This window comes from Mesitornis unicolor, unplaced genomic scaffold (genome assembly GCF_000695765.1).
Source record: "Mesitornis unicolor isolate BGI_N332 unplaced genomic scaffold, ASM69576v1 scaffold20476, whole genome shotgun sequence".
NCBI classification, from domain to species: Eukaryota; Metazoa; Chordata; class Aves; order Mesitornithiformes; family Mesitornithidae; genus Mesitornis; species Mesitornis unicolor.
In genome coordinates, this window is record NW_010193208.1 from 13727 (window position 1) to 31611 (window position 17885).

The 17885-nt window shown below is 39.6% G+C and overlaps 1 protein-coding gene across 1 annotated transcript in view; it reads left to right on the forward strand.

The window, feature by feature from the left end:
* Nucleotides 1-1889: 1889 nt before the first annotated feature.
* LOC104542917 (tyrosine-protein kinase FRK-like) overlaps nucleotides 1890-17885 on the forward strand; it is a gene marked incomplete at its 3' end in the record, with an annotated part of 22508 nt that continues 6512 nt past the window's right edge. The window contains exon 1 of the mRNA XM_010187386.1: nucleotides 1890-2320. Coding sequence (XP_010185688.1) covers nucleotides 1890-2320 — 431 coding nt within the window. The remainder of the gene's footprint in view (nucleotides 2321-17885) is intronic.

Below are 17885 nucleotides of genomic sequence, written 5' to 3' on the forward strand. Positions count from 1 at the left end.
CTAATGAAGATAGTTTCTTTTTCAACACAGACCTTTCCCAACTTTGGTTATTGTCCATCAGTCCTAAGAAAAGTAAACATCTCTTGGATATCTGTGTTCTTATTAATCTGGATAGTGATTAATTGTTGCTGTGGAGAAAAATAATCTCCAATGATGTTTCATAAACCCAATACCATTTTTATAATCTGCAAAATCAACATGCCAAAGGGTTAATTGCAGATTATGAGATTTAGTGATCACTTAATGTGTATGATACTTTCTTCTTTATTCAGTTCCTGCTGCAGCATTGCAGGAGAGGAGTAAGCAATTCCCCATCCCTCATCAGTGGAGATGCACCTGATAGTGATTAACTTTCAGTGGAGTCTTCTTTCAATCATCCTGCAGTCCGTAGTCCATCAGTAGGCTTCTGCCTGTGTCACTGGCTTCCTCGTTCAAAGAACTGACTGAGAGATATGGTGAAAAAAAAAGAGGCTTTGTTTTCAAGACATTTAGGGGATTTTTTCCCTAGTAAAATAAAGAAACAGAAGTCAGCAACTCTAAATGGAGCTGAGACTTGTGTGAATGATGTAGGAAACAGTTATTCCCAACAAAAAGAAAAAAAAAAGAAAAAAAAGATGGGAGCCAGTTTTCTCTATCACCAGGAAGCTATAGGTCCATGTGTGGGTTTTGATTGACCTCTTATCTGTAAGACTTTGTCTCTTACTGGAATGCCACCACATGGTGCAGGCAGGCTGTCTCCTGTGCTTCCTGCTCCCGCTCCAAGCAGCACCTGTCCCTAGGATTTGGGGATTTCCAGCTGCTATAAAGCTTGGGCTGCAGTGCTGGGATGTGACAGACACATCTCCAGGCTGCTTTGCCACAGCTGTATCAACAACCGTGCTCAGTCTGTATGCCAGGTTATAGGTGCTTTAGAAATGGGAATATACTGGTCAACGTAGTTACATTGGCTTACATGGTGCCTGGAAGACAGCCATTATTTTTTTATGTGGTTGATAAAATTAGCCAACTATCTAGAACATTTTTTTTTTGGCTAGTGCCTCTGTTTCCTTAAAGTACAGAATAAGGAATGAATTAAAATGTATTGCTGTATTACTGTAAGCTCCATATATTTATTTTTCTTTGTAAGAAGTGCCAAACTCTGCTCAAAACCAAACCAAAACAAAAAACAAACAAGCTAGAGGACTGGTTGGAAGGGCAGGCACTGGGCACGGGAAAGCACCTGGGTGCGAGTGAGAGCAGAAGCCACAGGTGAGCTCCACGTGAGGGCGTCTGCCAGCCTCAGGCCAGCAAAGGCTTCCCACTGGGAAAAGAAAGCAGCACAAACCAGGAAACAAAATGAAATATTCAAGCTGTCCACGTCGAAGACTGCAAAGGGAACAGGCAGGTCAGCTTTGTTAATCATTGCCAAGACAGACTTTACACACCTTCACCACTGATCATATGACAGAACGTCATCTGAGATAAGAAAACACCCATCCCAAGCAGTAAAATTTGAGAAGCCTCCTGCTTAGGCGTTCTGACTTCATCTTTTTGCCGTGGGTGAAGAGTCCCAGCGCTCCCCCGTTGTTGCTGGAGCTCAGCCCAGGCCAGCTGTTGTGTTGCTTTCCTGTTCCAAAGAGGAAGTGAGAAATTCCCCCCACATGTGCTCCTGCAGTTGGATACTCAGGTTTCACTCCTGATCAAGGAGCTGCCTGTAATGAGCTCTCTGTGGGGCTGGGAGAGGAGATTCCAGCTGTGCCAAGAGTTGTTTTGTTTTGTGCCAAAGGAGAAGGGGGAGAAGAAATCCTACAAAAAGCCAAAATGTTGATGGTGCGAAAATTTGTCTAAGGGTATTGCAACTGGGAAAAGCAAAAGAAAAGCAAAAGCAGAGGAAGGCACAAGGAAACAGGATGGGAAACTTTTGTCAGAAGTACTGCGCCTGTTTGGAGCCCTACATCCCTTGCTTATTCTCAGAGAGACACAGTGAGCAGCATGAGAAAAGTGGCCAAGTGTTTGTCAACTGTGCTGTGGTAAGGTGTGACTTCCAAGCAGAACAGAAAGATGAAGACAGTAAGATAAAAGAGAAACCTTTACCATCACTGCCTGGCCAGCATCTGGTGAATGTCTGCAGATATGTGGCACTCTTCAACTACGAGGCTCGCACTGAGGAGGACTTGAGCTTCCGAGCTGGGGATAAGCTTGAAGTGCTGGATGCGTCCCATGAGGGCTGGTGGTACGCTAGGCTCATCCTGCCGGCAGGGTCAGTCTGTCCTGGCCACAAGCTCCAGGGCTATATCCCCGCCAACTACATAGCTGCTGACCAGAGCATCGAAGCTGAGCCGTGAGTAACTCATATAACACACATTGTGGTCTTTTTCCTGTTAGAACAAATGGGTTTGGGGGAGGAGGTTACAGTCTTTTCACTTGCTGAGTAGTACTCTGCCCCATTCAAGCTCCAGTGGTCCTACCGGTGATAGTGCTAGTCAGCATGTACAAGGAAAAGAAACCGTGATCACAAGAAAATAAATTACAAAAGGTAGTGTTGAAGGTTTTGTTTTGGTTTAAATAATTTCCCTCTCTGATATGCCCTAATCACCTGTTTAAGAAGAATTTGGGAATATCAGGTTGGTTCATTATTTTTATTTGTATAACAGTAAATGTTTGTCAGATGCTTCCCAGAGAATGAAAAGGTATGACACCTGCCCCAAACAGTGTTCAGCCTAACAAGCTGCAATTAACCAGAGTTTCAGGAAGCTACCTTTACATTAACAGGCTACCCAGGGAAGTGGTGGAGTCACCATCCCTGAGGTGTTCAAAAAACGTGTAGATGTGGTACTTCAGGACATGGTTTAGTGGGCAGGGTGGTCCTGGGTTGATGGTTGGACTTGATGATCTTAGAGGTCTCTTCCAGTCTTAATGATTCTGTGATCTTATGAGTCTAAATCTTACAAATTATGAGTGACTAACAGATAATTTTTTTGTGTTTTCCTCTAAATTACTTGTTTCTTCTCTGGAGGCAAATCTCTACTCTCAGGACAAACTTAACTGGAATAAGTACTGCAAAGACCAAAAGAGTGGATCTAGCAACTGAGTGCAAATTGAATTTGTTAAAGTTTCACAGAGTTTAATTATGCAGCCTATGTTTTTCTGCCCCTTCAAAACATGTCCAATCTCATTTAATATACAGGACTTGAGGAGAAATCATCTCAAATTGGTTACGTGGCTCCCTAGTGAGGATGTGTGGTGTCCCAGACAGCCTGGAATACAGAGTTACTTATGTGTGTTGCAATCAGAAGCAGCATTTGCTGAAAAAGCTCTGACTGAAAAAGTTCCAGAGGTGTGTTTTGGCAAAACTTAAAAGTGCGGAAAGAGACAGCAGAAATGTCATTCGTTATTAATCTCAGAATTAATTTTGACTTTAGAGGGATGATGTTGCAGCTTTTCAGTTAAATCTCATTTGGACCTGAAAGTTTATCTCCAATCTGATCTTCTCACTCTACTGCCTAGTTCTGGGAAAACTGGCTCAGATATCATTCTGCCAGTCTCTTATCAGCTGTAGGATTTGTGCTAGAGGCATCTTAGGGTATCTGTAAGATTCTTCTCTAACCTGAAGACCTTAATTTCCGGAGTCTGACCAGCTGTTTCTATTTCTGTATTCAGGCAGAAACACCTTACAATGGTTATGTTCAAAAGAATTTCCAATTGCAGAAATTAATCTGCAGGAAAGGCTTTTTCTGAACCAGTGGAGAAATGGTGGCAGACTCTAATTCGACTTAACCTGGCCTTTGCTCCCTTTCAAGAACTAGTTTTATTACAAGCCATCTAAGATTTCTTCTTGCTGTTAATACTTTGAAAGTAATTTTGCTCAGTTATACAACAAAGTCTCAGTTCTTAGGGTCCCTCTTATCTTTCTATTTGATGCTGTAGTATCAAATACGAAGTTAACTTTGCCAAAGTGCATTTGTGCATAACCTCTGGGTTTTTTTCTTGTTACAGAATTGATTTTTTTTATTTTACTCTTTTTATAGACCTTTCTCCCTTTATGAAAAAGGACTTAAATTTTGAAAAGATCTTTCTTATTATTTAAAACAGTGGAAAGGAAGAAATGGAGAGCTTTTGACATCTCTCAGATGAAGTCATTTCTCCAAAATGTTTGACGAGTTTTTAGTTTCATACCAAAACTAATCTGGCTAAACATGTCTTTCCTCAGATTTCCTCCTAAGTCAGTTTGCTTTAGTAACCTTCAACAAAAGTAAGTATACAAGACTGCCTTTTGTCAGACCATACAGATATCCTCTCATATAACCACAGACTAACTCAGGTTGGAAAGGACCTCTGGAGGATATTTGATCCAGTCGTCCTAGCTCAAACACGGCCAAAATAAAATTAGACCCATTTTCTCAGGGCTATTTCCCATTAAGCTTATCACTGTGACAGTGAGGATTTTTTTTCCCTTGTATTGAATGGAATACTCCTTGCCACAATTTCCTCCAAGATTTCCCTTTCACCCACTCTCTACATTTCACACTTCTGTTGTCAAAGTGAAGTGAAGCAGGAAGAGCAACATTAATGATGATGTTTTATAGGACTAACACTTGTTTTCCTTAAAGTAAAAGAATGAAGGTGAAAAAAGTTATTTTAATAGATATTTAATTAAAACTCAGTGCTTTAATCATAGTCTCTGCCTGAACTTTAACTTCTTTCATCTTTCCATTTTTATTTTAATTAGCTCTCTCCTTTGGTGTTGACCAATTGCTCATGGCCATGATATAGACATTTATGGAAATAGGCAAAGTTTTCATTGTGTCCTTCCATCCTTGATACCAGTCCTTTATGGTCCCAGCACAGAACTGACAAAGAATGGAAGACTTACATTATCTATCACATGTTCACCTGCCAAAATGCATATATACCATGTGTCTGCAGTGTGTGTTTTATACTTTGCAATATTTGCCAGGCACAGTTGATCAGCAGTCTTTATGCTAGTTAAAGGCACATTCCCTGGCTTCGATGGGAATTTTAGCTTATTTCTGGACTGATCTCCATCTTATTCGATCATGACAAACTGTTTAAACTGTTCTGGGAAAGAGACTTGATTCGTGGTATGACTCTTTGGAAGCTTGGGAAGAAAACCAAACTAGCCATGTTCTTTATAATCTGTTCTGATGTCAACATGATTGTATATAAATTTTTTAAAACATTGACATTCATATGCATGTGTGGGTACTCCATAAGTTCACTTAAATAAAGCAATACAGGGGTGTGAAATACTCTATAAGTCATGGAATGACTTGAAGATTACAGGGCCACTATGTAAGTTTAGTCAATATGTGCTTGAAAGCTGCACGGAGAGCAGTCAAATTTCTTTTGCTAGTCATTTAACTTTTGCCTGTAGCCTTTAAGACTATTAACAACAAATTATATCTAGGCCATTTAAATCAACATTTTGATGTGGTCAGAATTATGTCTCTTATTATAGAGACAGAGGTCAAAATGTCCATCTGGATCTGTGTTGTCCATTTTGGCAGAAGATAATGCTAGGTAATTGCTTGTTCTTGGCAAGTGCTGCAGCAGACCATTTGTCTCCTCACTGAAGAATCTGTGACTTTTTTTTCAGGGAGAAAGGCTTTTTTGAACTTTTCCTTGGTAAGAAAGAGAAGAAAGTAAAGTAAGAAGGGAAGTGAGAAACCTTTCTTCCTTGTCCTCATTTAGATAACAGTTTTTCTTCCTGGAAGTCTCTTTGACTCTCTCCAGTATGGCTGAGGTAGTCCTGATAACGTGGATCAATAACTGGATGAACGGGAAGAAAGGATGTGCAATATCTCTAGCCTGTGGAAAACAAAAATTAAATGCTATTCATTAAAAAGGGCACTTTCATGTATCCTTGGCTATCAGAATGTTCAAGCAGAACTGATAAAGAATGAGTTTGCTTTACTGTGTTGCTTTCCTCTGACCAAAATTTATTGGTAGAAACTATGCTAAAATTGAAGAGAGACTTTGCTTATATTATATTTTGCTAATATATTTTTAAATATTTATATTCTATTATATAATATAGCTGACTTATACCAAAAAGTCAAACACTTCCTATTGGTGCATGATATCTCCTTAAAGAAAAGTTTCTCTTGCTTCCTTCCTTTGACTTGAGTGATCCCTTCCAGTGTGAATGACTCAGATGAAATCAGTAACATTGTGTGAATAGGTGAAAGGGAAAAAAACAGTAAAGCCATGGCTTGGGTTCTGCCTGCTGCAGCATTGCAGTCTAAATATCTACTGGATAAGATTAAATATGTCCAAGAAATGCACACCTGCTACCACAATGGCTGTTTTGGACAGACTGAGGAAACAAGACCCTTCATTTTCATATTTACCAGTAAAGCATCATCTCATTGCTGAGCTTTTCTAGCACCTGCAGTACTCCTTATAGTAACAACAACCTGTCAGGGTGGAGGGGTTGTGAAGGGATTGCGTGTAGTGTCCCTGGAGATGGGTGTGTGCTACTGGCCCTAGCTGGTGTAAGTGGGACAAGGTGACAGGGAGTGGAAGCATTTGTCTGGTAAACTGTGTAGTCACACAATGAACTTTCACTGCATGACAAAATAAATCTGTAACTACAAAAATGTTACTTTACTCAATATCTGACCAAAAGCAGATGCAGACTACGCTAATGGTAAATTAGCAACTGTAAGAACACTTGGTGCTTTTCTTCTCTCTGCATCACAGGTAGCAGTCAAAATCACAAACTGGACAGATCTTTCATTTCTAAGGAAGTTTGAGTGAGGTCGTATCTGCTGCATCCCATCACTTTGGAATGCTCTTCTTTCTGGGTTTAGACACATAACCTTTAGAAAAAGGAAAGTGAAAAATACAGTTGGAGACCCAGTCACATAATTTTGCTTGTCTGTCAAAGGATGATCAGAAAGAGCAATTTGACTAACACCAAAATCTGGATTAAAAGATATAAATTTCCTCATCAAAGAGTGTGACCTTTCTGTCTCTGTGCTCTTTCTGTGCCTGTTATGCTGCACTATAAACAGGGACCATAGTAACGCATTCACCTGCCCTTATTTTATTACTGCCAGTTGTTTTAACTAAACAAAAAAGTATTATAGAGCAAATTGTTATGGACAACAAATACAGCCCAGCTGTACAGTTAATTTTAATGAATCAAAAATAAAGTAAATAAAACCACTGTTGGAGTGACATAAATTCATTTTTCTAGAGGAAAGATAGGGTGTACTTAAGAGGGCTTTCTCGTGCCATCCTGATGGACCTCTTTGCAGTTTATTGAAAGTCAAAGTTATTCCATATGTTCATCCCAGCATTACTGAAGCAAGACTGCTGTGCTGAGGGAAGTAAATCCACACAGATTCCTAGTAGATTATGTCTAAAAAGATCACAGCAAATACTTTTAACTTTTGCCAGTTTCAGAAACATTCTTTTTTTCAGAGAGATTTCTTATGTAGGTATTTCCCAGCTGGTGGAAACCAAGCCCCAGACCTAATCAATGAAACCTCACCAGTCATTTTCACAATGAGCTTTTTAAACAACCCTTTGAAAGCAGAAGTGATTTGTAGGTTATTTTTGTCAATCTCCATAATTCCTTCACCTTCTGTGCCCTGACTCAGCTTTAACTGTTTCATACATTGACTGAATCTGAGTTACTATACATGAACAATAAAGTGTTCCCTGAGCTGTCCTGTTTCAGGCTTCCTGCAAAGTCAGGCTTCTGGGGTTTCTTTGGTTCATGTGGATCATTTTTCAAAGCAGTATTTAGAGCCAAAATGTCTAGAGGCTCTTTTAAAGGTGAAACTTCAGATTCTGCTGAAGACCTCAGAAATCTGAATGCAATCCGCTGTGGTTTCAGTGTGCTGCCTCTCTCCTGCTCTCCTAATTCCTGTCTCTTACAGTACAAACTCCTGAGGACACCACCAGAATCAGCAGTAACCTTTGTACCAAAATGAACTTGTAAAAACTGTTCATAGCTAAATGAAGTAGTAGGTGGTTGTTTTCACGTTCTTTGAACCTGTCACATTAAGTACGAAAACTATTCTCATGTAGTTTCTGGTTGAAAAGGTTTCTTTATCACTAAAATAGTGGTTTTATTATAAACAACTGAAATTCTGTCTACAGACATATAAAATTCAGTCTTTTCTTTCAGTGAATGTACTTTTTGTATGTACTTGGTTATACTTTATGTACGTGTTTTGAGTGTGAATGTGTGCATACACACACACACAGAATGATTAGATGACTGATACTTTTGTGACCATGTAAAACAGCCCCCTGGGACTGGGTGTGTGTTGCAAAGCCAGAATCATGCTTTTGATGTTTTTTAACCTTGTGTTGGTAGCATCTGAAGTACCCAAAGTTTGAAACTCAAGAGAGTGCCTCTCTTGAATTTGATTGATTGAACACTAGAAAAAGACCATGAGTTTAATCGCTGAACTTCTTCAGTCATGGTTGAGCATTCTAGTGCTGTCTTCAACCATGTCTCAATCTTCATTTCTGCTCATTTCTTAAATATGCAAAGATACACTGAACACAAAAGGCTATGGTTTACAGAACTGTGAAATATCAGATTCTGTCAAGTGCCAGCGGTCTTTGCACATCCATGTGTATACCCATGTCTAGAAAATGTGTGTCTTTGCTCAGAAGGGTGGAAGGAATTATGGCATAGTCCAATTTAGGTCACCTATTTTCTGGCAATGTGCTTTTATAGATACACAAGATTATCTATTGAGACTCTGAGAGATGAAGGCTTTTCTTCCTACCTCGTCTTTATTTGAAATTAGTGTGTTATACCTTATGATCATTATATAATAGATTCTGTTACCCTGTTGTGAAAGATTTGACAATTAATTATGTGAAGATGAGAAACAATATCCTTAAAACCTGAAAACTTAGCCAGTTAGTTTTTCTTACAGCACTGTGAAACCCAGATGACCTTTACAGTGCCTTCTAGAAAAACAAAGACCATACACTGATTAGAATAACTGAATAGTCCTGTTTGGCATCCTTTTAATTCAGACTCAGTAGGAATAAGCATTGTGAGTGCTAGCCTGGATCACTTTGTTTTGAGCAATGTTGTAGGCAAAAACATTTCCCAGGTATTGTACAATGGTTGCTGTTTCCTCAGTAGATGCCTTTGATGGCTATCCCTGCAGCACAATACAGAGCTGTGCAGCACTGAGAGATCTCTGAGCAGGTTTAGAAGTGAAAAATAGTAACCAGCAGTTCAGACAGGCTAAGAAGTCCTAAAGCTGGGCTGATTTTAAACAAACTAGGTCAAGTATCTCTGTGAAGAATTATTTTGTAACATGTGAAAAGCACTGTCGGTTATAGAAGTCTTTAGGGCTTGCTTTGTGTAGGATCAAATCTGTACTGAAGAGATTAAGTCACAAAAACATAAGAGATACCCTACGAGGTCAAACCGGTGGGCCCTCTAGCCCCGTTATTCTGTTTCAGAAAGGATTTTATGAAAAGTGCACAAGCCTGTCCACTTTCTTTGATCTCTTCCCTTTGTACTTCACCAGAGACTGGAACTGTTGTATAAGCAATGTCAGAGGGTACATCACTGCCGTGTCTAATCATGGACCTATTGTCAAGTCTGTTTAGCAACAGCATAGGTGTTGACACTGCACAATTCTTTATTTCTCTCTGTAGGCAAAGACCAAGCTATTAGGAAAAAAAAAACCAAACCAAGCCACAAAACCCCCATTTATCTCTGCAGAAAGCTTTATATTCCTAAACAAGTGTTTGGCTTTTTTTTTTTCCTGAATTGGTGATTGCTTAGTCAGGAGTGACTAAAAAAACCCCACACTCCAAAGAAATAAGCACAAAAGGTAGTGCTGCACAGGTCCCTGTAAAATTCTTGGACTGGTCCTTTACAGGCCATGCCTGTCTGCCCCATCTACCCTAAAACACTCGAGTCAGCCTGGGTTGCAGACCTCAGTGACTTCACCCTCACAGATTTACTACCAGAGATGCAGAATTAAACCTAGGATTTGTCCTATTACTATCTTACGGACCCTTCTTTCATTAGAACTTTAAAAAGAAGGGATTAAACTTCTTATTTAAGTTTATTCTTCATGGGAGTTTTCTTAAATGTTGACATTCATAATAGCACAGGAAAACCATAAAAGTTACAAGAAATTGGAATGGAAATCTACATCTTTTCAGTTTTCAATTCTCCAGGCTTGGTTAGAATTTACCTGGAAATAGCTTTTCAGATGATCAAACAAAATATTGAACATGAACGCATTCCTTTGCTTTATCACTTAAACCAGATAGAAATACATACAATTTTCCTTGCTAGTACGCTAATCTTAATCAATGAAAACTGGAAAAACAAAACAGTGAATTAAATAATAACTGACGGTTCCAGAAAGGTTTGCTCTAATTGACATTGTCATTACTTCTGTGCAGACTACTCTATAATCTATAATATTTTACAATATCAATTTATCTGCAGTATAATTGGTAAACTTTTTCCCTTGGCTTTCTCTCACTAAAGCAGATAGTTTCCTGAAGCTAGTTTCCTGAAAAAATAATAACATCTTTATGTATTTATAGTACAAATGATTTGTAGCACACCTTTTCAAACATCACTGCGAAAGAGTAAAAAAACCCCTTAGACTCACATGTGGGAATGAATATATACCATGAATTTCAGAAATTATGAGGCCCCACAAAACTCAGTCTTCCTTTTGCAACTGTTGATCTCTTCGGTGAGTGGAAGTCTCATAAGGGTATATGGAAGGAGTCTCTGCTTCTCTAAGGTTATGTGGTGAAGGAAGCCATACACAAGAACATGCAGATGCAAACCTGAGGGACATGTGAGGAGGGAGGTGGTGATGAGGACAAGCCTGCTCAGTTGCAGTTACTGATGGGGGTAAGGGGAGTATGGGAATGTTTAATTTTCAGCAAGATTATCTGACTGAGGACCTTACCAGTATGGAAAGGGAGGGTGACAAACACACAGAGACACCAAACCTGACTGATTAATGTTAACAAAGACAATAATCAGAAATAAACCCAGTCCGTTGTACTAATTGATGGGCTACCAAGAAACAGCAGGCAAACCTGGACTTTGCAAGTGCTAAGGATGCAAATCTGGGGGTCCAGGATGTTGGAGGAGGTTCTGGGAGACTCTGCCAACTGATTAGGCAATGTTTAGGGAAAGGAGATCAGGGAGAAATAAAGGGCTGGGTAGACAGAAAGGGGTATAAAAGTGACTGCATGTGTGACTGCTGCAAGGACTAAGTGCCAGCTACTGGGGGGACTGATGTGACTGGGTATGGGGCCACGTGCTGGAGTGGGTGAAGGTCTTGGCCACCTGCCACTAGGTTATGTCTTGAAACCAGCTGCTGGGGGGACCAGCATGCATGAGGAGAGTGTGGGTAAGGGGTGCTGGGATCAGGGCAGAGTCTGCCAGCCAAAGAGGAGGAGGAGAGGACTGTGCTTGTGTTTCTCCTGAGCCCTGTCCATGAGTGCAGCTGAAGGCAGTCTGTGGCAGACTGTGTGGCCACATGTGTCTATGGGCCTCTGAGACACAGGTGCTCAGCTTCACCACTGGTTGAAACTGAAAACAGGAAAGCAGCAGCCATATCCCTCAGCCTCCACAGAGACCCCAGGTCAGGAGATTTCTTGGGCCGCAGTGGCTGGAGGAGGTGGCTGCTCCTAACACCCCTTTGCAACGTCCTTTATGCCAATGTTCTTTACTCCTACTTCAAAAAAAAAGAGTCTCGTCTTTCTGTTCATTTTATTGCTTGATTTTCCAAAGCCCCGACAGATTTATGAATGTTTGGAAGTGTGTATATATTAGCCACTGACATGGATGAACCAGTATAACTTTTATCCATAAAAAGTCACCTGATGTTTTTTTGCTGTTCCAGAATGACAACTTGGTTAGCTTGAAAAGAGAATTATTGGTTTTCTGAATACTTGCAAGGAAAGGAAAGAGAAAATGAGATCTTGTTCTTCTTAGAGAGCTAAAATGTTTGAAAAATCACCTGGAGACTTCCTTTGAGGCTAACATACCTTTCTGACACAGTGTTGTGATCTTACAAAATAAACCATGTTTGTGGGACTTGGGTTGATAATATATCCAGATTTCATACTGGTATGGAGTAGAGTGTGCTCTAGGAAAAATTTCTTCACTGAAAGGGTTGTCAAGCTTTGGAACAGGCTGCCCAGGGAAGTGGTTGAGTCACCACCCCTGGAGGTATTTAAAAGACATGTAGATGTGGTGCTTGGGGAAATGGTTTAATAGTGGAGCTGGCAGTGTTAGGTTCACAGTTGGAATTGATAGTATTGGGTATCTTTTCCAACCTAAATGATTCTATGACTCTAGCTTTACTTCTGGAAGTCAGAGGCATCTTTAATGTGTCACCCTTCCCATCTGAAAAGGTTACCCTGAAGACTGGGAGACCATTTGGTTAAGAAATTAGTCCTTAGGTGAAAGAACCATTCTGTCATGTCTTGGGTTCACCCAAGGCATTGTTCCTTTCCAGCACCCCTGGGGATAGGGTGACCTGGTTGTTCTCCACTGAAAATTGACCTGACAGAGGGCATGTCTACTAAGACTGCTGGCAATAGACTGAGGAGGTACGTACCCAAGTGAACGTGCAAGAGAGAGCTCTGCACAAAATGGATGGAGAGATCTGCTCTGCCACCAGTGTCCTGTGCAGCCAAGGGGACTTTTTCCTCCCAAGGTTTCTGTATTACTCCTGTGCTGAGGTGAGTTTCTCCATGAGAAAATAAAATAATTTCTCAGGAATGATTTTCTCAAGAAAATCAATTGAGTGCTTCTGGAAGCTGTAATGGTTTAAGTGAATGTATGATTGAACATTTTCTTGTCCTTTTGAGTTTCCCTTAATGTAAAATCAATTGATGTTATTAGTGTTCTCTGTACCATGTTACCATTAAGGCTACCTCAAGTTTTCAACTTTGTTTCTCAGTTGTTATGAATAGCAGAGTTATTGCTCCTTTTTGAGTATATTATGGCAGTATATCTGTACTTTTTTCATGTAGATGTTAACAAATGCATACAGGTACTAGTATTGCTGCAAGATTTTAAAATGCTATTTGGAAGACTCTATGCAGCAGAAACAGGATCTGAGGAACACATTCTTAGCCTTTTTAAAAAGAGGTGATTATATGGCTATATTTCACACCCAGTGTTCCAAAGCAGTGCTCATTAAAGCCAATGGTAGCCTTTCATTGACTCCAAAGACAAGTTGTTTTAGAACAAGTTTTCAATTCAATGAAGTCCTTATCCGGGTACAAAACCACTGGGAGCAAACTTTGATGATTGATTTTATACTCTTATGTTGGAGAAATACCAGGGACTTGAACTAAAAAATCACAGAAAAAGTAATATAATATTGCTTTTGTCTATCCATTTTTTTTTCTCATATAGAAGAGCTTCAGAGCAGATTAAATAATGCAGCATGCAGATGACCAATATTGTGGAGAATGAATGGAAATGTTGAAATTAATTATGCAATAGTGAAGTGAGAGCTCACAGGATGAGATTTATTCATGGAGATTTCCTCAAATTAACTCTATCAGATTGTGATTTAGTTGCTGGTTTGTTATCTTCTGTTCCTATTGTGAAGTGAAACTAGTAATGGGTGAGCTATGGTAATTTACAGAGCTCATGCAGTTGGCCTTGTAATACTATCCCTACAGGAGAAATAGTCACTTCCTAGTCATAGCCAAAGGTGCAATGGTTTGTCATCCTGAAGCAGACTCAGAGCAAATTCATTTCCATGTTTGCAACACAGTCAACTGCTATTATCAACTATTGAAAAATTAATGTAGTATTATGCTTAATCCCTTACAACAGAATCACACGACAGTACAGTTATGGCCTACTGAAGTACTTATTAAAAAGGTTTGCACACAACCTGTCATAGATTTTTTTTAGACTAATGACCAAGTAAAGTTTTTGTTTATGTTTATAAGACAGTAAATTTGTTGTAGACTCTAGGAGGAAATGCCTCCCTCTGTGGTGATTTTTACCACACTTACTCATTGTTGAATGTTACCTTATCCAAACAATCCCATGCAGTTACTTACTGTAAAAGTTCCTAAAGCCCTGACAGGCCCTTTCTTTGGGACGCAGCTTATTATTTCTAACAAAAACAATGGAGTAACACAAAACAAAGCTATTTCTTACACCAAAATAGACTATAGAGGCTCGGAGTAGTTTTTAACACATCTGCTGCCCTCTTCTCCCATGAACTAATAATCTGCAATTTCCTGGGCTCCTCCAGTCATTCATTAGTGCAGCCTGGGGCCTCTTTTGGGTGTCAGGTGTACACAAGGTCCATCTGCCTGGGTAGACAGGTGTTTCACACGTTTCCTCTGGCGACATTGTAGTCATTTGGCTCATGTACAGTAAACTACTGTTCAGTGCTAAAGTCAGGTTTTCAGTAAGTAGTAAAATTAAAACCATTTTTTTAAGGTAAGGGTGGTGAATCTAGTCCTTGAGTCCAATAGTATAAAGCTTTTTTTTTTCCCCTAGAAATAATATGCAATCCCCTATTTTTGTAAAAATAAATGGTAGCAAAGATTTTGCTTACTTTCGATGGTAACTCATGTATGTTCAGTCCCGAAAGGAATACCTCAGTTGGAGCAGTGGTACACCCTACAAATTACTGTAAGCAATTATGCACATTGTATAGTCCAGCAAAATAATGACTACAGTGTGTTAGATAAATATGTTTAAATTACCTCATTTTAACTAAAGATCCCCTGGTTTGTGGATGAATGGTTTGTGAGCACTTGGGTCCTTGTGCTCATGTTCATGACCAAGCAAGTATGAAAAGAGAAAAAGAAAAAATGGTTTATCCTAGGAGAAGAGCAGGTGTTGGTTGATAAGAAGCTCAACATGAGACAGCAATGTGCACCTGCAGCCCAGAAAGCCAACTCTATCCTAGGCTACATCAGAAGATGTGTGGCCAGCAGGTCAAGGGAGGTGATTCTCCCCTTCTACTCTACTCTTATGCGACCTTACCTGGAGTACTGCGTCCAGCCCTGGAACTCTCAATACAAGAAGGACATGGACCTGTTGGAGTGGGTCCAGAGGAGGTCCATGAAGATGATCAGAGGGCTGTAGCACCTCTCCTACAAAGACAGGCTGAGAGAATTGGGGCTGTTCAGTCTGGAGAAGAGAGGGCTCCAGGGAGAACTTATAACAGCCTTCCAGTACCTGAAGGGGGCCTAAAGGAGGGACAATGGTTTCAAACGGAAAGAGGGTAGATTTTGATTAGATAGGAGAAAGAAATTCTTTACTGTTGGGGTGGTGAGACACTGGAACTGGTTGCCCAGAGAAGTTGTGGATGGCCCTTCCCTGGAAGTGTTCAAAGCCAGTTTGGACAGGGCTTTGAGCAGCCTGGTCTGGTGGGAGGTGTCCCTGCCCATGTCTAGATGATCTTTGAAGGTCCTTTCCAGCCCAAACCATTCTATGATTCTAAGATTCTAAGAAGGAAACAGTGATGTTTCTCCTGTTATTCATTTGGTTTTATTTTTGCAAAAAAAGAGGAATCCTTTATTTTAGTTTTATACCAAATAAAAATATTTAACATGGCCTGAAACAACATGAAGGGTATAATTTGATGGTGTCTTGTCTTCAGATAACTTAGTCCTTTCTGAACCAAATTAAAATAAAAAATCCTTACACTTTGATGTAAACTCTATTTGAAAACAGAAATTAAAAAAACCTTTAAATTTGAAAATTTTTCAAATTAAGTACCCTCACAAATTAAGCTATAATATTTTACTTAGAAAATATACAAATAAGTACAGCTTCATTTTTCCCCTTTTTTTGTTCTATGTCTCTTCAGTTCTCATCTCTTTTATTCTGCTATCTCACCAATACAACTCTCAAAAGTTTAACATAAATTTAGTATTTATGGAAAAACACCAACCAGTCAGCTATAATCTGTTGACAACAAAAACCAAGAGCAAAATGGAATATGCTGTTTTCCAAAACTGTGTATTTCTCACTGTAATGGTTGTTTAGAAAAAATCACACTGTTGATCTCAAAATACAGAAAATACAGTGAAATTTACAGTATGTTGCTACCAACAGTCACTTTCAAACATACAGGCAGACTTCTATATAGATACATACCATACACTAGTGCTGCTCTGTCATTTTGGTAGATCTCTGCCTCTTACCTAGTGTAGAAATGAGCCTTTATTTTTTCATAGCTATTCACATATTCCGTGTTTTACCCCGTGGAAAGAAAAGCAGACTTTTCCACCCATTGTCATTGTGAAAAGACTCAGAAGCTCCAGATCCCACACACAATGCATGTTGATAGTCTTCATTTTAGTCTGTGATAAGTTACTCAGCAACAAGGATCCAGGCAATATACATGACTCAGATCTTTACGCGTGAAGCAAATTCACTGTGGTTGCGAAAGGTTAAGTGTGCTGCCCTACATAACCACCCCTGAAAACCTGAAATTCTAGTTTCACTTGGAGGAAACTACTCTCTGATTATGGTAAATAAGTAATCAGAACTGAGCTGTGTCACTGTATATGTACATTTAAAGTGGTTTTTTTATTTCAAGTATTGTCTGAGTCAGGTACTTCCTGCAGTGTGCTAAGATTTTAACTGATTTACTTAAACAGATACAGAAGGCTGTTGTTACCTAAACACTTTTAAAAAATACTTTGTCTGATGCACTTGTTGCTGATGGTACTTTGGTAAATAAGGTTTAAACCAGTACATTTAGTGGTGACCTCTAGTCAATAAATACATGATGAAAATGCAAGTTAAAGTGTTCTCTTGGCCAATACAAACATGAGTGAAGTGATGAGGTAAGAAAGGGAAAGGGGAAAGATCTGCAGAGAGCAATCCTTACAGTGAGAGTTAGTCTGTGAAATTGCTTCAAGAGATATTCTGGGAAACTGTTTCCCCAAGTAGGGCTGAAGTCGCTGCCAAAGACACGTGCCCTCTGGGAGCAGAATAAGCTGGAAACCAGCATCTGCTGAGCAGGTGCAGCAGCTTTGCCTTTGGGCAATAAATACAGTCTTCAGTTTTGTCTTGTCTTTATTTCCTCTTCATCATTGACTCTTAGCGCTGACTTTCTGCCTTCTCTCCCTCCATAATATTCTATGGTCCTCTCTGCTTTGAATTTTTACTGTCCTGTTCTCTCCCTCCTTCCTGCAGTGTCCTATGCATTCCTTTGTCATTAGCTTCAAGTTCCTTCATTTTCAATTTTGCTTTTCTCCCATGCAGCCTTCAGTATCTGATAATAAATGACAATGAGAGATAGACAATATTAAAAACAATCCCAGGCAAAGCTGTAGAAGGAAGTAAGGAAGAAGGGCTCTGTTTCCAAAGGACCTGAAACCCAACCTTAGGTTTTCCATCCTTTGCACAGTGAAAGTCTGCAAGCCCTAGAGTAACCCTGAACCTTTCACTATGTAGATTCTTGTGCAGTATCTGGGAAGGCTTGTGTTTTTGAAAACACTCACAGAAGGAATCTTTTTGTAAATGTTCATCTTCGTGGTTTAGCCTGTCTACAGATTTTTCTGTTTCTTTTTTCTTCCTCCCCCCCAACACTGTCATTGTGTTCACTGTAGACTATAAAGGAAAAATTGAACAAGCCAGTGCTCAACTCCCATGCTCTCCTTCATACACGCAGTTCATCATTTGTAAAGCACATCTGTTTCTTAACTATGTTATATCTGGAAGGCTTTCATCTTTGCGGTGATATTTCCTAATTTCTTGAAATGTCACCTCTTAGAAAAATGTTATTACTTCATTACTCTTAGAATTAAGGCAGCCTAGTATTTTCTATCAGAAGAGCTTGTTTAGTTGCTTATAATTTTTCCTGGCTTTACCTGATTGGATGTGAATTTTCCAGGGTTGATGCACAGGC